Source organism: Hippopotamus amphibius, chromosome 15, assembly GCF_030028045.1.
Source record: "Hippopotamus amphibius kiboko isolate mHipAmp2 chromosome 15, mHipAmp2.hap2, whole genome shotgun sequence".
NCBI lineage: Eukaryota > Metazoa > Chordata > Mammalia > Artiodactyla > Hippopotamidae > Hippopotamus > Hippopotamus amphibius.
Window position 1 is genome coordinate 7,717,325 of NC_080200.1, and position 23,678 is coordinate 7,741,002.

At 52.6% G+C, this 23,678-nt stretch overlaps 1 protein-coding gene across 1 annotated transcript in view; it reads right to left on the reverse strand.

Moving 5' to 3' along the window:
- Positions 1 to 9,782: 9,782 nt before the first annotated feature.
- Positions 9,783 to 23,678, reverse strand: part of SMARCA4 (SWI/SNF related, matrix associated, actin dependent regulator of chromatin, subfamily a, member 4) — an 87,074-nt gene continuing 73,178 nt past the window's right edge. The window contains 5 exon segments of the mRNA XM_057708188.1: positions 9,783 to 10,283; positions 11,883 to 12,025; positions 12,217 to 12,349; positions 13,022 to 13,123; positions 13,403 to 13,508. Coding sequence (XP_057564171.1) covers positions 10,251 to 10,283; positions 11,883 to 12,025; positions 12,217 to 12,349; positions 13,022 to 13,123; positions 13,403 to 13,508 — 517 coding nt within the window. The 3' untranslated portion in view covers positions 9,783 to 10,250.

Genomic DNA, 23,678 nt, shown 5'->3' on the forward strand with positions numbered 1-23,678 from the left:
TCTCTTTGAGTCTCTACTTTCAATTCTTTTGGGTGTATATACCCGGAAATGTAATTGCTGGATCATATAGTGATTCTATTTTTAATTGTTTGAGGGACCGCCATCCTCTTTTCCACAGCAGCTGCACTGATTTACATTCTTTTTCTTTTATTTATAGAATCCCAATCCTGTTCAGACTATAATGCGCCCGGTTAAAAATACTTTCACAGGGACTTCCCTGCTGGTGCAGTGGTTAAGACTCTGAGCTCCCAATGCAGGGGGCCTGGGTTCAATCCCTGGTCAGGGAACTAGATGCCACATGCCGCAACTAAGAGTTCACTTGCCACAACCAAGAAGGCTGAGAACCCCAACTAAGGAGCCCGCCTGTTGCGACTAAGACCTAGCGCAACCAAATAAATAAATATTAAAAAAAAATAACAATAAAAATACTTTCCCAGCCTCCCTCGCTGCTGAGACCAATGAAGCAGGTGGAAATTTCTGCCCCAGTAAAAATACAATTCTCTCAAGGAGAAATTTTTGACCACTGGCCCTTTGACCCTTGGGTCTTCCTCTCCTCCTGTTTGGATGGCGCCTGGGAGTGAAGCCGCCTTCTCACCTGCATGAAGGTGAAAGCCACGCACTGAGAAAGGGGGAGAAGAAAGCTAGGAACTGATTGGGGTTAACTGACCTGGACTGCCTGCCACATTACTTGCAAATAAGAAGCCCCTAGTTATTTAAATTAGTTGTTCTATTCCAATATGCAGCTGGGTGTGATCCTAACTGATGTAAACAGCTCCAGGTAAAAGTGCCACCTGTACCCCCAGGACCTTCTGAATGAGTGTTTTACCCTGGCCTTGATTTTGTGGGTAGAGAACCACGCAGTCTGAACACAAACCCCAGTTCTGCCACTTCCTGTGTGACTTTGGGCAAGTTACTTTACCCCTCTGTGCCTTGATAGCCCCCTTCATCAAATAGACATGAGACTCACCCTTGTTTATTAGGACTAGCACCTGGGTCACACGAGGTAATGGCATCAGCTGCTAATATTACTATTTTTATAACTGTCGTGGGGATGCCAGCTGGTCCCCTGGGAGACCAGGCCCCCTCCCTCCCCCCCATGGCATTCAAGTGCTCTCAGTCCCATCTCTCAGCCTAACTCTAAGTGCTGTGTGCTCTGCCTTTGCTGCTTATGCTGTTCCTTCTGCCAGGAATGCCTTTCCTTCTACTCTCTGCATCTAACATTTGTGGGCTTGTTGGGGATTTTGTCTGCCCAGCAGCCACACAACCCACTTCTGGTAACAGAGGTGAGGGAGGGACCATCCTTCCCTAATTCTCAGTCCACGCATTTTGGGCAAGGAATAACCCAGCAATAGCAAGGGTTTGGCCGTGTGCCCCGCGCCTGACCGATTAGAATAATAAATCACCCCCAACCTTAGAGATTGACTCAAGAATGGGCACGTGACTCAAGTCAGGCAATGATTGGGAAATAGGATCTTCCTGTTGGGGTAGCTGAGTTGGGGAGGATGGAGCAATGGGGAAGTCATCCTGGTTGCCACCTTTAGGGGAGGGCCTGCTGAGAGGGAAGCTCCTGGAGAGGCAAGAACACAAGTAAGACATGGAGTCCTGATCTCATGGCTAGCTCTAAGCACCTAGATACAACCATGCCTGAAGGTGCCCTCTGAGTTTTTCAGCGCTATGTGCCAATGTATCCCCCCCTTTCAAGAAAAGATTTATTTATTTATTTATTTTTGGCTGTGTCTGGTCTTAGTTGCAGCATGCGGAATCTTCATTGAGGCATATGGGATCTTTCGTTGTGGTGCGCAGGCTCTTTGTTGGGGCATGTGGGCTTCTCTCTAGTTATGGCATGCGGGTTTTCTCTTCTTTAGTTGTGCTGCACAAGCTTCAAGGTGGGTGCACTCTATAGTTTGTGGCACGTGGGCTCTCTAGTTAAGGTACGAGAGCTCAGTAGTTGTGGCACATGGGCTTGTTGTCCTGCAGCATGTGCGATCTTAGTTCCCTGACCAGGGATTGAACCCGCCTCTCCTGCATTGGTAGGCAGATTCTTAACGACTGGACCACCAGGGAAGTCCCCCCTGCCTTTTTTAAAAATCGAAATATAGTTGATTTATAATGTTGTGTTAATTTCTGCTGTACAGCTAAGTCATTCAGTTATGTTGAGTCACTTATATATATTGAATACATATTATATTGCTCAAGATCACACAGGAAGTTGGTGGCAAAGCTAGTCTTCCCTTCCCTTTCTCAAGCTATGGTACCCCTCTTTATTTTGTCTGTTCAGCATCTGAACCCCTTTCCTGCATTTGGGGATCTGCCTCCCACCTCCAACTTTAGAAATTCCAAAGGCCAGATACTCATTTTCCCAGCATCCCTTGAACAAGAACATGAGCATGTGACCTGGACTCAGCCAATCACAGCCTCACACCCAGGAATGTGACTCCAGAGCTGGGCTGTGGATCTGATACCCATTGTCTTTGATTCTGACACCACCCAAGCTGGTTTGAGCCATTTGGAAACAACAATCCTCCTTGATAAAATGTCTATTAGACTAAAAGTGAACTGAAATAACTCATTTTGGGGCTAGAAAAAACACTGATGTCACCTCTGCAAATTCTCGGCCTCATCATCTCCAACCTAGACCATTCCTCTGAGGTTGATCTAAATTCCATCTGTTTTCATCATCGTCTGTGATTATAGCATGTGCTTAAATGTAAAAACCTTAGAAAGTGGAAAACTTAGAAATCACTGAAAAGAAAGCAACAGACATCTACAATCAACTCAAGATCATTACTGTATTTTTTTTAAAAATTAATTAATTAATTAATTTATTGGCTGTGTTGGGTTTTTGTTGCTGCACGTGGACTTTCTCTAGTTGGAGCGACTGGGGGCTACTCTTCCTTGCGGTGCACCGGCTTCTCATTGAGGTGGCTTCTCTTGTTGCAGAGCACAGGCTCTAGGCATGTAGGCTTCAGTAGTTGTGGCACACGGGCTCAGTAGTTGTGGCTTTCGGGCTCTACAGTGCAGGCTCAGTAGTTGTGGTGCAGGATGTGGGATCTTCCGAGACCAGGGCTTGAACCTGTGTCCCTTGCATTGGTAGGTGGATTCTTAACTTCTGTGCCACCAGGGAAATCCAAGATCATTACTGTTTATATGATTTCGTTCTTCTAGGCTTCTAGGCTTCTCTCTCTATATATAATACATATACATGTGTTGTATATATTTAAATATATGTAAATATTTAAATACATGTAAAATACATGTAAATATTCACAAAATGGGATTATTTTCTGTGCACAGTGTAATAGTTACTGGGCTTGTTTTTCTAGGTGCAAAAAGGATTGCTCTTTTTCTGTCCCCAGGTGAAGTTAGTTGTGGCCATATGACTTGACTAGGCCAAAGACATTAGGCAGAAGTGTCGCCTTCAGGGAGATGCTAAGTGCCATGATACTGTCTTGGCTAACATGGATGCACATGTCAAGACACAGCCTCCAAACTCCTGGGTCCCTGAGCAACTACTATTACACAAACTGGTCACATGTGAAGAAAAAAAAATCACCCTTTATTGATTTAAACCTCTTAGATGATGGGGATGTTTGTTACAGCAGCATATAAGCAGGCTATCCTGGCTGATACCATTTTTTCCCTCTTATTTTGAAATAATTATCCCTCTTATCTTGAAATAATCCAGAGAGGTCCCCTGGATATTCTCCCTGGCATCCCTCAATGGTGGTAACATCTTACATAACTCCTTTATCAAACCAGGAAATTGACATTAATTCAATACAACTATACATAGACAACTCAGATTTTATGGACCAATACCATTCTGCAGCCTGTCTCCCCACCTTTTTTTCATAGATAAACCCTTTCTCCTGCCGCATATGATGTTTAATGACTGTTCAATATCTTCTGGATGAACCTTAGCAGGCGTCACCAATGCCTGCCTCATTGTTGAGCCCTTTCATTCCCATCAAAACCACAGAAGTGATACCTGTTCACAGATCTTTGTATCTCTAATGATTTCCCTAAAAGAAACTCCTGAGAAAAGGGTCTACACATATTAAATCATCTTGTCAAATTGCTTTTTATTTATTTGTTGGCCACACCACGTGGCATGCAGGATCTTACTTCCCCTACCAGGGATGGAACCCATGCTCCCTGCATTGGAAGCATGGAGTCTTAACCACTGGACCACCAGGGAAGTCCCGTCAAATTACTTTTTACAAAGCCATACCCAGGTACAGTCACGGATATGAGGACTCACCTTTCCACCGCCTTGCCAACACTGTGTTATCATTTAACGAATCTTTACTAATGTGCTAAGCCAAATAATAGTAATAATAATAATAATAATAATAATAATAATAATAATAATAATAATGTATTTCATCAGTGTTTTAATTTGTATTTACTTGGTGGTTGACAGAATTAAACCCCTTTTTTTCACGCACACACTCATATTTCTTCTTCGTGGTTCCTCTGTAGGGCTTCTAAAGAAAAACAGCAAACAGAAAGCAAACAAGCTAGCATTCCTTTTTCAGTTTCCACCAATCCATCTTTACCACATCCCTCTCCTGTTGGTTACTTATCAACAAGCTTTTGTGGGTGTCATGAGAATATGCTTTGGAAACAAACATTTTTAGGATTCTTTTAGGCGGGGGCCTACATGCTTCCTCCCAGAGATTGTCAATGAAAAGCGAGAAGGGGCAGGAAAGTGACATTTGAGATGAGGCTCAGGGGAAGGAGATTTGCCAGGTGAGGCATTATGGGAAGAGGGACATGCATGAGCAAACATTGTAAGTGTGTGGTGTGAAATTTCGGTGTGGCTGAGGTTTAGGAAGACGTGGCTGGAGAGTTGCCAGGCTCAGATGATCAGGGCCTCATGTGCACTCAGGATTTGGAAGAGTTTAGAAGTCTCTGGCCATGTGGAAGAAAAGCCTGGTGGGGAGTAAGGTGGGGAGCTGCGGGGAGGAGCAGACCACACTGGTCCAGACCGGTGATGGCAACAATGGTGGACCAGGTAGGGGCCAAGGATGGAGAAGAGGTGGGCGGATTTAAAATACTTAGAAAGGAGAATGGGCTGAGCTGGGGGACAGGCTGGATGGAGGAGGATGAGGGAAAGGGATGAGGGCTGACTGAGGTTTCTTGGGGCCACTGGAGCCACCTAAGAGGTGGGGACACAGCAGCAGAATCAGGTGTGGGAGGAAAGTGATGAGTTGGGCTTTGGGCACCTTGTCAATATCATTGCTCTGGAAGATACAAATGGCCTCATTGAAGCAGACAGACATCTTTGAAATCATAACATAAACTAGAAATCAACTATCCTGTTGAATTAAACATTGGTGAGGAATGAAGAAATGGTTCTTAAAAGAGACATGTGTCCAGAACCTCACCAGCTTGGAGAAGATCCCAACTCCATCCTCTTGTCCCCTGACTCCAGGGGTTAACAGCTGTTCAGGATATAGTGTGCTTGGGGTATATCCTGATAGACCTTTCTCTAAACGTTTATGTGTCAGTGACATGGTCCAAATATCTGAGATCCTTTGTGTGTGCCAAAAAGGGCATCTTGCTGGACATTTCATTGTACAGCTTGCTTTTCTAGCCTTGTTGCTCCAAAGATCTTTCCATGTTAGCTTAATTAGACTCATGTCATTTGAAAAATTGTTTTAGGATGTTGCAGTTGCTATCACTGTGTAAGACATCACCCCACAGCTTAGTGGTTTAAAACTTAGTTTATTCTCTCATGGTTTCTTTGTGTCAGGAAGGTGGGAAGGGTTCAGCTGGGCGGATGCACACAGCTGGGGGCTTGGCCAGCTATCTCTCTTTTTTTTTGGCTGCACTGGGTCTTCGTTGTTACTTGCAGGCTTTCTCTAGTTGTGGTGGGCGGGGCTTCTCATTGTGGTGGCTTCCTTGGACCCCAGGCTCTAAGTGTGCGGGCTTCAGTAGCTGTGGCACATGGGCTCAGTAGTTGTGGCTTGTGGGCTCTAGAACACAGGCTCAGTAGTTGTGGCACATGGGCTTAGTTGCTCCGTGGCATGTGGGATCTTCCCAGACCAGGAATCGAACCCATGTCCCCTGCATTGGCATTGGATGTTTAACCACTGCGCCACCAGAGAAGTCCCCGGCCAGCCATCTTTTTGTCCTCACGTGGTCTTGGTGGTCTCTTGACATGGGCTTGTTTGGGCTTCCTCACAACATGGTGGCTTCTAGGCATTTGGGCTCTTCCACGACAGCTGATGGCTTCCAGAGGAGGTGACCCAACAAGCTGTGGTGCTTTGTATGACCCCCTCTTAGCAGTCACAATGTCATGTCTACTGCACTCCACGCCAAAGTCCAGGGAAGGAGAATTACATTCCACGTCTTGATGGGGGAGTTGCGAGGTTCTGGACATACATGTGGGGTGGGAGATATCGTTGTGGCCGTCTGCCACATGTGATGCTCCATACTCTTCCTGACTGTCTCCCCCCCAGTCCTGGCTGTGTCAGGGTACCCCGGGGACTCCCGTCATGCCCCGACATTCTGGCATTCCAGCCGAAAGGACCTGCTCACCCAGGTCTTGCTGGGGCTTTCCCTGCCTCCTTGAGGACACAAAGACCTGTGTCCCATTACTCAACCCACCACCCTTTCCAGGGGCCATTTCACCCTGCCAGACCCAGAGCAACTCCCAGCCCCTGAGGACTCACTCTTGTGTCCAAATCTGTGCGGCCTTGGGCAAGTGCCTTAACCTTTCTGAGCCCCACTTGTATCATCTGTGAAATGGGAATGAAACCCCCCACCCCTCAGGGTTGTTGGGATAAATGGGGGAGGAAGGCATTGGCCAGCAAGGCAGAGACAGAGGGGAAAGGACTATCCAGATAGATGGGTGCTGAGAGCAAAGCCCGGTGCAGGGTGGGGGGAGGCAGTTAGCTGCTGTCACCAGAAGCAACAGGAGTTCAGGCTGGTGGCGGTCCCTGGTTCATGGCCAGTGTACACATGAAGGCCAGGCTGGTTCCAGGACCTCAGGCCAAGGTCAACGTGGGAAAGCCAGACCAGGGAGCTGACCTCTCACCCCCAGCACAACCACGTGTCCCTGGGTTACCACCACACTTGGCTTTGAATGTGTGGATGTTCAGCCCAACTAGCTCCTCTTGTTGATTCCCTTCATTTTTTTCTCTTAAAAATTTTCTTTTCATTGTCACCGTATAAAATGCAGAAATGCCCAAAGAAAGAAAGAAAACTTCCATGAGCATCTTGTGGTTTCTTATCTTCTAGTGGGCTCAGAGAGATGCAGAGAGCTACCCAAAGTCACACAGCCTGGACATGGCAGGGCCAGGATTCAAACCCATGACCACCCGATGTGGGAGGAAGGTGAGTGGGGTTTGACAACCACTGGTTCTAGGACTGGCTGTGCAGCCTTGGGCAAATCCTTCCTTTCTCCGTGCCTCAGTTTTCTCATCTGAAGACTGAGGCTGACCACCTCAAAGTAGGGAGTGAGCAAGTGGTGTGCCCACAACTTTAGCTGGTTTACCCACCTGCTGCAACCAGAAGACAAGTTGCATTTCGTAGTTTCCTGTGCAGCTAGGTGTGGCCATTTGACTATGTTGTAGCCAATGAGCACATGAGAGAAAGTAAAGTGTCAGTTTCCAAAGAGGGTCTCTAAGGGATGGGTGGGCCTTTCTCCTTCCCCTTGCCTCCTTGTTGATGGGTGGAATGCGGAATGGATAGATGGAGTGCCAGCAGCCATATTGGGCCATGAGGTGATACTGGACACAAGGGGTGGCAAATACTAAAGCAACAAGGCAGAAGGAGCTGTTCTCCAACACCGTGAGGCACCAACTCCAGACCTTGACATGAGAGGAATGAACTCATGGAAGATGAGTTATTATTTTGGATTCTGTTGCCATCTATTCACCAACAAACTATATCAGACACATATTTTTCTCCTATGCAACTTTCATAGATACTTTTTTCCTTCTCAAGGGACACATTTTTAAATTGGCTTCAGTCCAAATAACATGAAATCAAGGCGGGCTGCTTTTTATTTTATAAATTAAAATAAATTCAAATTTATTAAAATGAAATCAAAGCCAGTCACACACAAAAATGTGGACTTTCCAAATGACATGAGCATCTTGGCAAATCCACTCCATAAAAGCAGGCATAAAACTAGACAGAGTTGTCAAAAAGGACCATTTCAGGATTCCGGATGTTAATTGAAGGCATGAGACAAATTAAAAAGGATTTACTCAAGAATAATTACCAAATGGCAAGGAAATAGTGGGAGATTATGGTTTCCTTGGCTTCCCAGCTCCTATTGGCCAGGCCAAGCCGTGAATATCACTGCTGGAGGGGGCGGACTTGACTTGGAGCTGAGTAACACCTCAGGCCACTGGGCAAACTGGAAACAGTAGGCACCTCAGGGTGGAATGAATGGGGAAAGCCAGGGTCTCCTAACTAGCTGAGGTTGAGATGTGGATTGCAGCAGATGGGTAAACTAGCAACCACTCAGGAGGTCGGGAGAATGAAACAGTTGGCCGGATGTATCCTGAGGGTCTGGGGAGCTCCGTGCACGCACCAGGCTGCATGAGAGCTGGAGGGAGCCCCGTCCACCCACAAACCCAAGCAACCTGAGCGCGGGCCCCTGGCACAGGGCCTCACCGACTCAGGGGTTTGAGCACAACCTCCAAGCCATCACGGGCTGACCCCAAAGCTAGGCTGACCCAGGGGTGACTCCCCTGAGGCAGTCAGCTTAAAAATAAAGAATGAAAAACAGTAACTTTCAAAACCTGAGCAGAGACATCAACAGCTTCACACCGAGTCAGCTCAGCAATGACTAAAACAAGACAAAAACGCCACCAGGACAACTCCCTATGTGTGTGTGTGGCGAGGGGTGGGGTGGGGTGGAAACTGGAATTCAAGAGTTGCTAAAATCTATTATTTAAAAATGTCCATTTTTGAGGGAATTCCCTGGCAGTCCAGTGGTTAGGACTCTGTACTTTTACTGCCAAGGGTGTAGGTGCAATCGCCGGTCAGGGAGCTGGGGTCCTGCAGGCCAGGCAGCGAGGCCAAGAAAGAAAAAAAGTCCATTTTTGGAAAAAAAAAAAAAAAAAAAAAGGCAAGCCATGCAAAGAAACAGGAAAGTGTGACCTACCCTGAAGAAAAAAGCAGTCAATAGAAACGTTCTCTGCAGGGGTCCAGATGTTGGACTTTAGAGCTGTCACTATAAATATGCTCAAAGAACTAAAGGGAACCCTGTTTGAAGAATTAAAGGCAAATATGATGACTGACTCATGCATACAAGATCTTAACGAAGAGACAAAAACTACAGACTAGAACCCGAAGTAAGTTCTGGGCCTGGAAGCTCCCCCTGATCACCTGGGCTCCCACAATGCCCTGGGCTTCCTGTGTCATGGTTCTGTCTGCTGTGTGGCATCTGACCTGCCTGTTTATGACTGTCCCCCTGACTCCATCTTGGCTGCAGAGGGGAAAGGACTGAGCTGCTTGCTCCCTGCATGACAGGGTGGGCTTGAACAAATGATGGCGAATGGCAGTGGTAAAAGAGCCAGAGAGGGCCCAAGCTTGCAGTCAGATGGCGTGAGGCCCAGGCAAGGTGTCTGCCTTTGCTTGGGCCTCGGTGTCCTCCTGTGAAATGGGCTTCCCTGGGATCTGGTGATGGGGGGACAGGGCCCTGGACATGGTGAGGCCCCACACAGGCCCCCAGGGCCTCGTATCGCTCGGGGAGGCAGCAGACGTGCATCACCACCCCAGGAGCCAGGAATGAGCCCACCAGAAGGCAAGACTTTTGTTGTAGGTTTAATTTATTACTGTTTGACATCCAGTGACACTGACATACCCCCGCCGGGCCTGCGGACCCCCGGCCCCAGCGAGTCTGACCTGTCCAATAAAATACAGTACGAGGAGTGGACGGCTACACACATGCATCCACGGCTTAAACTACAGTGATTCCCAACTGTGGCCGAAACAGTACTGCCAGGGAAGGAAAAGAAAAACAGGTGTCGTGTGTTCCCCAATTGATAATTCTTTTGTTTCTCATTTTAAACAGTTAATGCTGTTACAAACGCTACCGATGCCAGGACAGGGCCAGACACAAACAGTCCTACATCTTCTCTGCTGTATAAATATGGAAGATTTTCGTTTATACAGTTTTATCCCAAGTCTGAAACTACATCTGCTGCTACCCGTTACTGCTAAGGGCTACACAGTCTCGGCTCTGGAACGAGGGGCTCGGGGTCGAGACTCTGGAATGTCAGGACTCAGTCTTCCTCGCTGCCACTGCCTGAGCGGTCCTGGAAGGGGCACAGGAGGAGAAAGCGTGAGTCAGTACTGCCCTGGGGAGCACCCCTCTTGGGGCCGACCTGGGCTTTCAACGCGCTCAGTCACCAGTGCAGGCGGCAGAACCACTCTCCCCGCAGTGAGCGCACAGCACTGGCTCCGTGAGGCTGGGTGCGGACTGGCCTTTGCCCTCGGCCTGTGTTGCCACGGCCACACCCCAACCTCACTGTTCTCCCAAGGACTGGCCTCTGCGCCAACATCGACTCTTCCTGGGGACCTGGGAGGCTTGCTGGGCCTTCCCTGCTCTGTCCCACTGCCGTCTGCCTGTCTCTGTGCCCCTGACCTGTGGCTTTATTTTTCTGTTTTTTTGTGGCTGCACTGTGTGGCTTGTGGGATGTTAGGGCCCCGACCAGGGATCAAACCCAGGCCCACAGCAGTGAAAGTCCTACGTCCCAACCACTGGACCGCCAGGGAATTCCCCTGACCTGCGCCACCCTGGCTACTCCTCACCACAGAAAATCTCTGCTCTCCTGTATACACAGTTTAAACAGCTTGGCAAGGGCCACAGAATACCCTGCCGGACCCAGATGGGGAGCTTTACAGCCCAGACCTTCCTCTCCAGAAACAGGCCACCGCTCCCCGTGTTCGGAACGTCATTACTGTCCAAATAGGACCAGGGATGTCTATGGTCAGATTTACTCTGAGGCACCTGGTTTTGCTGCTACTGCAAATAGCTATACAAGAAAACTAACGACGATGAAATGGTGCTTGTCAAGCTGTGCCGGGAGCCAGGCCCCGTGTAATCCACCTGACCTCCCTGCTCTGTGGACATGGAGACAGGCTCAGAAGTGAAGGGCACTGCCCAGGGCCTACAGCAGGGAAGGGCCAGGTGTCCGGGCTGGAGTCAGAGGGCAAAGCTTATTTAAACCCAGCAAGTGGGTCTGCTCCTGTCCCCACGCCCACGAAACTGTCCAGGCTCGATGTCCCGTGGCTCCTCCCTGGTGTGCGGGGACCGCAGCCCATGCCAGAGGGACCATCACTGAGGCAACCCCTCGCAGCCCTGTCCACGGCGTCTGCTCCACAATGTTTTTATGACTGTGGATCACGGGACCTTTGTTTTTGTTTGCTTTTTGTAACCCACCGCCGTTGTTTGAAAACCCTCCTAGACACGCGGGAACAGTCACAAGCAGAGGCCTGGGGTGCACGGAGCGCACCACAAGCGCTGAGGACAGCACAGCAGCCTTGGTGGCGGAGGGCCCTGTGCTGCAGGCATGGGGACGGGCTGGTGGCGCGTCCAGTCTCACTCCTCCCACCCCCACACTGCCGGCCCGAGCGCGGCAGCCCTGGCCTCCTGGGCAGGCGGCTCTGCAGGCTGCCGTGGCGGGAACAGGCTGGGACGCCCTGCCCGGACCCCAGATGCCCATCGGCTCTGAGAGCACTGCTTCTAGGGTCGCGCGGACTTGCACTGGAATGCTGAGCCTCAGTGTCCCCATCTGTGGAGTGGGGGTGTTGGAGCACCCCACCCCCGCCGTGGGGCCTCGGCACAGGGCCCAGCACCTGGCACAGGGTGGACGTCCCGTGACCCCCCTGCCCCAGGGCCCCGGGGGCTTTACCTCCTCCTGCTCCTCCTCACTGTCGTCGTCGCTCACCACCGGCTTGGCCCTGGACCCACGGCTCGGCCGCCGCCGGCCCCCCTTCAGCCGGTCCTGGGCCTTCTCCTTCCGGCCGAGCTTGATCTTCACTTTGACCGAGCGAGCTGGGGTGGAGACCGGGAGGAAAGAAGATGTGAGCTCGGGAGAGCACGGCACCTCAGAGCCAGGGGTGTCTGGGAGCCCTGTGGGCTGTGGATAGTGGACAGATGGGGCCTCGGGTCCTCTTGGGGGAGCGTGACCCCTCCCCCCACAGGCTGGCTGCAGCCCCGCCCCCACCCACCCGCTTGGGACTCACACTCTGACTCCGAGCCTTCCTCCTCAGCCTCCTCCTCCTCCTCACTCTCCTCCCCTTCACTGTCGTCCTCCTTCTCGATTTTCTGCCGCACGCTGGTGAAGACCGACTGCAGGACGATGGAGTCTTCGTAGATCTGGGTGGAGACAGGTGGGGCTCGGGTGGGGGGCCTGCTGGGAGGCTCCCCGCCTGCCCGGCCCCACTGCTGGCAGAGTGACAGCTCAACAATCCTTTCCCAGCTGGTGCCTGAGAGAGCACCAGGCTGATGAAACGGTCCCGGACAAGTGGTCAGGGTTGTTCATTCAGAAATAATCCCACGTCCCTCCCTCCCTCTGAGGAACTGCCGTGAGAACCATGTTAAAGGCTCCAAGAGGGTCTGCAGTAACGTCCGGCGGGCACACCCCTCGCTGAAGCCAGCATTTCCCCTCAACGCAGGAGGCACTCGTCCCCAACTGGGAGCGTTCCCCACCCGGGCTGCGGAGGCTCTGTGTGCGTGCGTGAATTTCCTCACAGGATGGGACACAACACAAGGCTCCTTTCAAGAGAGTCAACGAGTGAATTCAAAATAGATTCTGAGATGTACACAGACCGTTCCCAGGGCCATTGTGGAGGGATGGCACTGAGTCTATTTCCTCTTTCTGGTTTGTCTTTATTTTCTGCCTTTTTTTCAGTAACATACCCATATTGCTTCTGTAATGACTGAAATAGTCCAAGCTGTAGGGAATTTTTCTTAAAGCTGGTGAATTCATGGGAGGGGGGCAGGGGCGGGGAGGGGGGCACAGTGCTGGGTGGGGGTGGGGCTGCTCACCAGGGAGCCCTCCAGGTTGAAGGTCTGCGCGTTCTGGCACAGTAGCATCACGTCCTTCTCCAGGTCGTTGAGGCTGCGGTACTTGTGGTTGCGGATGCGCTCCTGCGGGCGGGAGCAGCGGCCTTACCTTGGGCCCCCTTGCGCGTGCCCTGGGCCCCTCTGTCTAATGAGGTCACGGCCGAATCCCCAGGCTCTATGCAGTCTCGGAAGCCCAGCCGTGGGTGATGGGGCCGCCCGCCACATCCTCAGGACCCCAACAGCCAATGCCTGGGCCCCTGGCTGGGGGCCCCAGTACCGGGATGGGAATCCCTGGAACACTGACGTGGCACAGCCCTGAGGAGAGAAGACCCCTGCCCCCCCGCCCACGCCACCCGGGGGTACCTTTATCTTCTTGAAGTCCACAGGCTTGCGGATGAGCTCATAGTACTCGGGCAGCTCCTTGCGGGACGGCAGCTGGATGAACACCTCGCTGAGCTGACGTCCACTGCTGCTGTAAGGAGGGACACGGCGGCGTCACTCGCAGGCCCTGCCTGCCGGGGGGCCCCCACCCCCTGCCTGGCACCCCCCACCAGGCCCTTCCTCCGCTGCTTCAGGACAGAGACGGTGAGAAACTGTGCTGTCTTGTGAGTTCTGGAACATTCCTGAGGAGCAGGCACGCAGAGAGGCCCCTGATGCACTTGAATTGAGGCTCCAAACTCACCCGACTTCCTACCCCCCTGCCCCAGCCCCGGAGGAAACATCACGTGCCTTGGCACTTGAGAGAGGAAGAAGAACCCTGATTATTTACACACGAGGCAGAAATCAATGCTCGTGCTGGGAGCACTGAGCGCCACTGTTTTCAGAGGCCAGTTTTCCCAGCACGCTGTGTGCCTCTCACAGGCAGCACTTATGAGCAGTGAACTTCAGAGAATCTGGCAGAAACCCAAGGAAAGGGGCCCCGGTGAGATGCTAATGGACGACAAAGCTGTTTTTCCAGTCTTTTCCACTGAGAAAGTGCCTGTTTTGCACAAGGGAGCAGAGGAAAGACCTGCCATGAGATGAGGCACCCGAGCGCTGGGCCGCAGGCTGTGCCGGGGACAGGCGCTCCGAGGCCACATCCTCCCAGCGCCTGGACGAGGAGGGGGCAAACAGACACCCACCCTCAGCTTCCTTTCAGTCTCCAGAACGGGGATTCTGTCTCCTGGAGAGATGGCGGCAGAGGCCCGGCGCAGCTGTCCAGGGAGCTGGGGACCCGGTCATGATCCTTGCCCTGCGGGTCCCCTCTTCACCCAGGCCCCACGTGCTCTGGCCCTGGGTTCATTCTGGTCCCGCTCACTGCCAGGGCTCCTCCCGGCTGCTTCGCAACTCAGGCCCCACAAACATACTTCTAAGACCGGTGGACTCAGCCCCGTCGGCTCCTGGCAGCTTTGGCCTTCCCGTCAGCACCGCTTCTTTCCTTGTCTTTTCAGGACAATTTTCAAAGGACAGGAAAGCCGCCTGCGCCACCTGTCTGCACATCCTGAATGCATTCTGTCCTTGTTTTCTGTTTACTACCCAGGAAGACAGCAGTGACAATGCGACTGCTTTTCGGGTTTTGTCCCTGGACGCCCCATCTCACAACAGCACTAAGGAACAGCTCAGCCAGGACCGCCTCCCCGAGGCTGCTGCCACGTGGGGTTTCTGTGCTCACGAGGCCCCTGGCCCCCCCGCCACATTCGGGGCCTCCTGAGACGCAGGGGCTGGAATCTGGGCCTCGCACCTCACCGGCCTCAGAAAATTGGCATCTCTAGGCCAGACACTCAACACACACATTCTCACCCAGCTGTTATTCCAGCTGTGATGAAGAAACCAGTGAGGAGCTGAGCCAGCCCGGCCTGGACACCACCCTCGCTGGCCTTCGCCTTCCCTCCCAGCATGAAAGCGGGGACGCCAGCCCCGCCTTTCCTTCCAGGCTGTGTTCTCAGCCACTTCCTGCCTCAGTAAGGCCAGCCAGTCACAGATAAGGCAGGCAGGCCAGTTCTAGGCCATCATTCCCCACCCAAGAGCCCCGCCCGAGGCACAGGCTTCCTATCTCTTGTGAATAAGCTGGTGGGTGGTCTGGCCACAGAAAACCTGCGATTTGTTCACATAAACTCCCAAAAAATGAGAACAGGTAGTGGAACACGTCGGGGCCTCTACTTCGGATAAGGGGACTCTGGGCGATGAGAGAGAAGCTGACCCTCCTCGCTCCGGTCCTGACGCTCAGGCAGAGCCCAGATCCGCACCCCTGACTCCTCAACCCGCACAGGCCCTGCTCCTCCCCACAGAACCTTCTGAGCAAAGGCCCCTCCTTTCTTGTCTCGACAGCAGTGTCATCCTTCACTTCTGACCAGGACACACACCCACGAGCGTGAAATAACACAAATGCCTGGCGCAGCAGCCTCCCTTGCCAAGTGCAATGGACACTGAGGTTTCCTACTGTTGCACTTTTCGGAAATTCCAGTTTTAGACCCACTACACTCATTCTGCAGTCCGCTAACAGGCGTGCAAGCGGTGCCAGGGCCACGTGCTTACCTGTGGCATCCACACAGGTGACCTGGCCTTAAACCCTTCTCACAAACCTCTGGGGGAATCACGTCCTTGAGGAATAAAGGCCCACCCGGCCCGACAATCATTCTCTGGTGCAAGGTGCTGAGTGTAGACGGCCTGACACTGGTTGTGTGTGAGAGGGGCAGAGCGCCCGGGCCACGAGGGACTTTTAAAACTATCCTGACAGTGACGACCTCTTGGAAAGCCGCTGCCGTAAGACTTCGGTTGCTAAAGTGCTGAGAAATCTTTTTTAATCCTTAGAAGTCCCCTGGAGAGCCACCCTCTCAACCCCCACACACCAGGGGCTGGTGCAGCTGCCTTGGGCCGAGAGCCTCTCGGGCTCGCTCACCAGCCCCCCTCCTCGCTGAGGATAAAACCCACAGCGCTCTGGGGGCCGCCTGGCCCTCTAGAACGGGCTACCCATGACCTCTGACATCAGCGCCCCCCTCCACCTGCTCAGTCACCTCAGAATCACCGAAGTGGCTGCTCCCCCCAGGGAACCCTGGCTCCCACCCTCAGCTCCGCGTAAAGGTCACCTACCCTGACACCTTGTAATAACAAGGATGACTGAGATGAAACATAGAGGCACAAACCTTCAGTGCTTGCTCCTGTGAGCCTCCCCGACCTCCAGCACCTGGCTGAGCTTGGTCTTGACCTTGAGGTTACAGGGTCCCACCGGGTGAGCTCCCAGGCCTTGGCCTCCCTGCTCACCACTGTCTGCGAGACACATCCCTGTTGGCGCGCGTGGTGTGCCCGGCTTTGGTAGTGACCGAGCCCACGTTCACTCCTGCGGCTGTGGATGAGCCGTCCTACAACCTGGGGGGGGACCGGCATCTCCTGTGGGTTTTTCTGTTGTTGTTTTTTGGCTGCACCGCGCGGGATGAGGGATCTTTGCTGACCACGGATCCAACCTGTGTCCCCTGCAGTGGAAGCTCGGAGTCTTCACCACTGGACCACCAAGGAAGCCCTCGTGTGTGTGTGTGTGTGTGTGTGTGTGTGTGTGTGTTTAAGGCCTCGTGTGTGTGTGTGTGTGTGTGTGTGTGTGTGTTTAACCTCCTGTGGTTTTAATTCACGTTTCTTTGATGAGCAGTGAAGTCGGGCACGTCTTCACAGGTATCCTGGTCATCTGATGACCCCCCTCAGGCAGCACCTGTTCAAGTCATTTTTCCCCCTGGAGAGTCCCGGACTGGACACGTTTATCGCAAACACCTTCTCCACTGCACGGCACGTCTTCACGCTCTCTTGATGGGATCCTTTGATGAATGGGTCTTAGTTTTAATCAAAGTCCAATTTACCAACATTTCCTTTTATGTCCATACTTGTCTTGCTGAAGAAATCTTTGCCTACCCTGAGGTCACAGCAGTATTGCATTTCCTTCCAGAAGCTTCGCTGTTTTAACCTCTTCACATTATTAGGCCTGAGGCTGGTTACCCAAGTTAGCTTTTGTCCATAGCAACCCGCACCCTCCCCAACATGTCTTATCTGGCTTCACAAGCCAGAATACAAGCCAGAGACCTCGCCTGGTTTATCTGGGCTCTATCTTTTGCACTAGGAAGAAAGCCTGGTACACAGTAGGTGCTCGATAAACACTTTTTTGAATGAAAAAATGGCTCAGGGTGAAAGTCTCAGGGTCACAGAGCAGGGTTCAAACTCGGGTCTCACCAAGGTCGTCTCTGAGCAAGGGCGCCTCGTGGCCCCACACCCCGTGGTCGTTTATACCCCGTTGCGGAAAGGCCTCTGGCAGCAACGACTGGGAATCCCACGGCCCGGAGAGCGTGCTGCTGTTTGCTCAAGTCAGCCTCCTGCCTTGTGAGACTTGCTCTAAAGAAGTTTGTGCAGGCAGAGTTGTTTGGAATTCCATCTCTGGCCCTGCCCTGTGTCCGGCCGCCTGGCAGCCCGTGGAGGCAGGCGTGAAGGAGCCTGGGAGGATCCTGAGACTGTCAGGATTGGCCCCGTGACCCCAGTTCAGACACAAAGAAAGGAAGCGCCCACCATGGCCTAATGCCTCCAGCCTGGCCTGTTGACACTAGCAGTGGTAGCTGCTGCTATATGACAGGGATGTCATCTTCCTGCCTCTCGATGTCAGTTCTCACAGTGGAGATTTTCTTCTACCTTGTTCACTGCCCCGTCCCTGTCACATTGGGACATGAGACACGGAGGGGCTCAGAGTGACCAGGGCCTTGCCTGGAGCCCCAATTCCTCCCATATCTAGCCCAGGGGTCATTTCTAACTGAACAAAGTTTGTGGCAATGAGTCTGACCACGTGGCCTTGTCTAGTTTTACAAGCCCTTCTCCTTGGAGCCAGAAGAGCCCTGGTTGGGACCCTTATTATCTGACCTGCCCAGATGGTCTCCTCCCTATGGACATATGCCTGCCCCCACACCAGCTCAGGGTTCTGGTGGGGCTGCCTGTCACTGAGTCCCAACCTCTTCCCCAAAGACTATGGCAGGACCAAGCACAGCTTCTCAGCCACCTGGTCTCAGTGACTGGTCCAGGCATGGGCCTGGGACACAGCCAGCCATTAAGAGCCCTTCCCTGGGCCGTTCTACCAGGAGCTGGGGAGGTAGAGGTCACTTTCTTCTTGGGGTGTGAGGCCTTGAGGACAGCGCCCAGAGCTGTGTTTCACCACTGGGGTAAGGGGAGGGGTGGCAGGTGGCGCTGGGTCCTGAAAGCTAGACTTGGCTAACTCCTCCATGGCCTCCAAGCCAAAAGAACCCCTCTTCTGCTTGTGGGACTCAGACCTGGGTCCCTGATACATAGAACCCAAAAGTCTAAATGGACACATTCTCTGACCTGTGCTTGAAACAAAATTATAACATGTGAAGGAGAAACAAAGAATCAGAAGAGACAAAAAAAACAAACAAAAACCAAACAAAAAAACCCAGACCAAAAGGCCCGAATAGGACAGAACCACAGACTCTCAGTGTCTAGGAGGTCACTCACTGATACCCGTTCAAATAGATGGAGAAACCAGAGAGGTTATGAGAGCTGGCCCAGACACAAACTGGCGGCAGGCAGGACTCGAGCACAGGTCCCTGAGGTTAAGTCAGGGGTCTCTCCCATCTTTTCCCATATATTCTTCTAGTATCTTTTTGTTGTTGTTGTCCTTCTGTTTGTTTTTTTGGCTGCACTGCATGACTCAAGGGAATCTTAGTTCCCTAACCAGGGACTGAACCTCAGCCCTCAGCAGTGACAGCATGGAGTCCTAACCACTGGACTACCAGGGAAATCCCCCCATATACTGTTCTAAATCAAGGGTCAGCAAACGTTGTCTATGAACAGCCAATGTAAATGTTACAGGCTTTGTGGGCCATACTACCTCTGTCACAACCACTCAACTTTTGCCATTGTTGCACCAAAGTGGTCACAGAGCACATGCAGGCAAACGGAGTTTGGCCGTGTTCCTCATTTATAAGAAAATTTGATTTTCATATAATTTCACATCATGAAATAGTATTCTTTTGATTCTCTGAAACTTTTCTTGAAAAAAAAAATCTTAATTCACAGACTATCAACATACAAGTGGTGGGACACGTCTATATTTCTGCTCATTTGCAGATGTGGCTTCTTGATCGCTGGTATGAATCCTAAAAATAACAAAAAATGTCTGTATTGAGGATGATAAAATACTGCTTGGTGCCCTTCCATTCCCCATCCTTTGACCATGACAGACATCACAAATGGATCACAGCACTATCTCTTGAGCTCTGATAGCCTTGGGCAGGCAGAAGCAATCAACTGAAGGTGATACTTGAGATGGATCCTATTTGCCTCCTCCCCTGTCCCTCAGCCCCTCTCCTTCCTAGACTGCAGTTCAGACCCTCTTCCCATGACAGCTCTCCACAGCATCTTCTCACCCTGGGGCTGCTTTCTCTTTTGACTCTCAGTCAGTGAACAGAGCCAGCAAGGGTCCTGGATATGAGCAGCTCAGGATTTTAAAAACTGACTTAGCAGCAGAACATTTATGTGAAACCGAACCTCAGCCACACGAAGGTACACCATACAGGAAATATGAAAATGACACAATGAAACACATTAAAGGGATATGTCTCGAGAATTAGAAAAGTGAGAAGCCTGGGGCAGATCCACATACAAATATTTACTAAGAGCCTCCACCTGCCGGACGTCCACTCCTCAAAGATCAATCTCAGTGTCAGATTTATGGCTGGGTGGTACAGAAAAACTCCTGACTCATGCACCAGTGAGAGGCAACGATATTCACCAAGGAACCTGCCAGCAAGAAGTCTGTAGGCCTCCTGCCGTGCACTCTCAGCACATCTTCCAACACGGGGGCAGGGAGGCTTTACTGCAGGGTCCGCATGCTGAGGGCTGGACCGGCTGTAGGTCACGATGCTGGTTAAGTAGCTACTGAGCAGAAGTTTCTAATGAACCGATTGTTTTACGGGAGCCAATGACACAGCTGGGGGCTCATGTTTCTTAATACAGTTCGATGATGAAACCCAAACCTCATTTTAAAGAAAACCTGACCACCACCCCCTGATAAGTTGGATGTGAAACCACTTAGTTTGAAACCCTCATTCTGGAGAAGAGGGTCACATGGCAAGCAGCAGAAGCTGGATCATACTCCAGGCTGGTTCCCAGGGGTGGCATCCACTCCAAGTGTACATGCCGGCTTCCCCAAGCTGACCGTGAACACTGGGAGGGCCAGCGCTGTGCTCTGCCGTGGCAGGTGCCCAGGGATGTTAGCTGTGGGTGATGAGGAGCGCGACGCATTCACGACACTGCAGAGGACATTTCCCAGGACCAGGGAGAAGATGAAAATGAGAGGCACAGCAAGCCCAAGAGCTGTGGGCAGGGAGGGGCAGAGCTGGTCAGGTGAGCACAGGAAGGCCCAAAGCCACTTTCTGCAGGGCTGAGTGATCGTGGTCTTGAGAAGTGCTCCCTATCTGGGGCCCCAGTGTTACACACGCCGCTCTGAGAGGCAGAGAAGCCTCACTCAACTCCCTTCTCAAGTGGCAGGGTCCGAAGAATGGCCACCTTGGGAGCTACGGGTGCTGGTCCCTGGACGGCCCAGATGAAGGGGCTGGGGTGTGTCTGGGGGTCAGCGGGCCAGGAAACCGTGCCGCCACCACCCGGGACCCACAGACCCACCTCCACACCTCCCCGGAGGCCTCCAAGCCACTCTCTCTTTCCTCCTAACTTTTAACTTTACATTTTTTTTTTCTAGTTTCACCTCAGAAGTTTGACACCGCTCAATATGCCTTTTGATTCTTTTATCTAGCTGTTTTCCTGGCTTCATTTTACATTTTACCTATGTTTTGGTGATTTCTCATTTATCTGACCTTGACTTTTGGACTTTTTAATTCCTCCTTTCCCCCTCTCCTCCTTGTTTTCCCCCGGTTGTTGGGAATTTTCCACTTTACACCTCCTGTCTTACCTGTTTCCTCTTCTATTGATATTTTCACGAACGTTCCTCTGCTGCTCCCCAGCACAGAAGCAGCACGTGCTTGCTGAAACGCACTGAGGGCTTCACGGGGTCTCACAGGGGACTTGCGGGGGGGTGGAGCAGAGGGGCCAGCTGCCACCTGGTCGCCCAAATCTACTTGTTTCCGGAGTCACGCTATCTACCTGTCCTGTTTGAAGCTTTTATGTAATTCTAGTTTTAAGACCCTTAAAACTAGAACCCGGTCTGTTGCTGTTGCTTTGGGCATGCTCTGTCTCTACCACGGCGATTACCAGCATGGAGGGAAGCTAGCGGATGGACGCGGCCTGACACACTGGGCAGGTGGGGGTCTTCCAGCAATTCTGGGGCAGGCTCAGAACCTCCGCACGGCTCGACGAGGCCACCCAGGCTAATCCTCTTGTGGCTCTGGGCCCCACTGGGCTAACAGCCTGGTCTGCGCCCATGCTCAGGTGGGCCCGGAGGCTGATGATGGTGGCGGTGGGCGCTGTTCTCAAGACACCTCACCTCAGCGCTCACATGCCAGGCTCTGGACCGGGGGCCAAGCAGGCAGCGCTGACCCCACACCGGGCCCCACAGGCGCAGGGCTGCCTCCTGCCCTGCAGCGCCCGTTCCAAGCTCAGGCTCCCGACGAAGGGCCAGTGCACCCTCCCAGAGGCCGAAGCAGGAGAAGTGTAAGGACTCCCTGCCCCCTCGGGAAAAGGCTCCCAGGCCCGCCCACCCTCCACCTTCTCCCTTCTCTGCAGAGGCCTGTTCTGAAGGGCCTGGAGCCAACTGAGGTGCCCTCTCCTAGAGAATGCTTCCGCCTGACAGCCTGCCCTGGGGCTTGTTACACTGCCCCAGTTTTTCTTGCAAATCAAGGCACAACCTTTCAACTGAAGAGCCACCTGCTTTTTGAATCTAATCAAGGTGCTGCAGGGCTCCTGCAAGGGCAGAGGGCAAGTGCTGACAGGGTCTGGACAGTGGCCACCGGGCCCGGGTGACACGGCCACCGTGGATGTGGTGGGGTCCTTCGTCACCCACAGTGGACCTGGTGTTGATCTCAGATCTCTGTGACACTCGAGCCCCATGGTCCTAACAGGGCTGCTGCCTCCTGATAGGAGGACAGGAGAAGGGGACCCAGAGAGCCCACATAGCGGGGCTCAGCCATGGGAGGCTTAGATGTGGCAGCCTGTACACATCACCAACTTTCTGAACCACCTGGGAGTACCTCCTAAACGCAAAGACATTCTCTTCCATGACCTCGGCTTGATGATCAAATTCAGGAAGCTCAGTGCCAATGCGCCCCTGCTGTCCAACGCACAGTCTTAATAGCAGCAACACCTCTGCCCTGTAGCTGTTAACGGTCAAGCTCTACACCTCAGCCGGGGGGCACAGAGGGGGCTCTGTGGGGTCCTCTGGAGCCTGTTCCCCGAGGCAGCGCCTCCCACCAGATGCATTTCTCTGAAGCCATCCCAAAGGCGCCAGGAGACGTGCCCTGGAGCACATGACCGCTGACTGGCATTTGCAGATGGTGCCCGAATGTCTTGGCCACCAGCTGCTGACTGCCTCACAAGGACCAGGGGAAAAGACACAAACTGGCAGCACACGCAGCCCCACAACAAGGTCCCGACCTGACCCCGGAGCCTAACTTATTTGTATCTTTAGAATATAAGTGAAAATCCCTACTTTTAGCTTAATTCTTATTCTGGTTTCACTTCTGGCTGCTGACCCGAGGGTTCCTCTGTGCAGTTTTGAGACTTCCAACCACCAAGGAGAAGGCAGCCCGTGAGGCCCTGCGTGCAGCGTGGCCTCCGGGCCCCTGCCCGCGTGGTCCCTGTGCCTGTGACGCTCCTTCCCTCCTCTTCGCTGGCGGGCCTCTGCTTCTCCCCAGGCTCTGCTTATGTGGCACTCCTCCCAGAGGCTGCCTGTGCCAGCCGTGGGGCGCGTAGAACTGCATACTCCTCCAGCGTTTTGCTGCCGTGGCCCCACAGCAGGACGTGCATTTTCACCAGGGCGTACCGGGGCCTCGGGAGGGGTGGGCGTGGCAGCCCTGCGTCTGAACCCACATGAAAGACACAAAAGCTTCTAAGTCAGGATGTTACCTGCACATGGATCAGGATGTAAACGCAAAGGTGCTATCAAACATGACTGCACTGGTATTTTAACACAATTGGGGGGGGGGGGTGATCTTGAAATCAACACTCAGTAGCAACATCTGCAGGAATGCCAACCAGTGGCGGGGCGGCCCTGCTCAGACTCCGCAGCAGGGGCATGACCGGGCCGCTTCTCTCTGCAGTCACTGCATAGAGGGGCAACTCCGCTCCCACCATGGTCACCGGGGGCAGGAACAGCGGCGCCATGCCCCCTGCCCAGCAGGGCAGGCTCCCCACTCCGAACCCAAACGCTGGCAACGTCTTGTAATCATTCTCTGGCGTCCAGGAAGAACCAAGCTGTGACAGTAAGTTCTCTCCTCAGGATCCACATTTAACTCAAGTACACAGGTTAGCTAATCCTAGGGTTCTGGAAAGCAAACAGGATCATTAAATCCAAAGTTTCATTCTCTCTTCTGGAAAGCAGCAATCGGAGGTGTGAGACAAGAAAGTGCGTGTCAGGTGACCTCTGGTTTTGTTCCACTCCCATTCCTCTTGGTGTGGCGTGGTGCCCAGTCCCTCAGAACCTTCCAGGTGTATGACAGGGGCAGGTTAA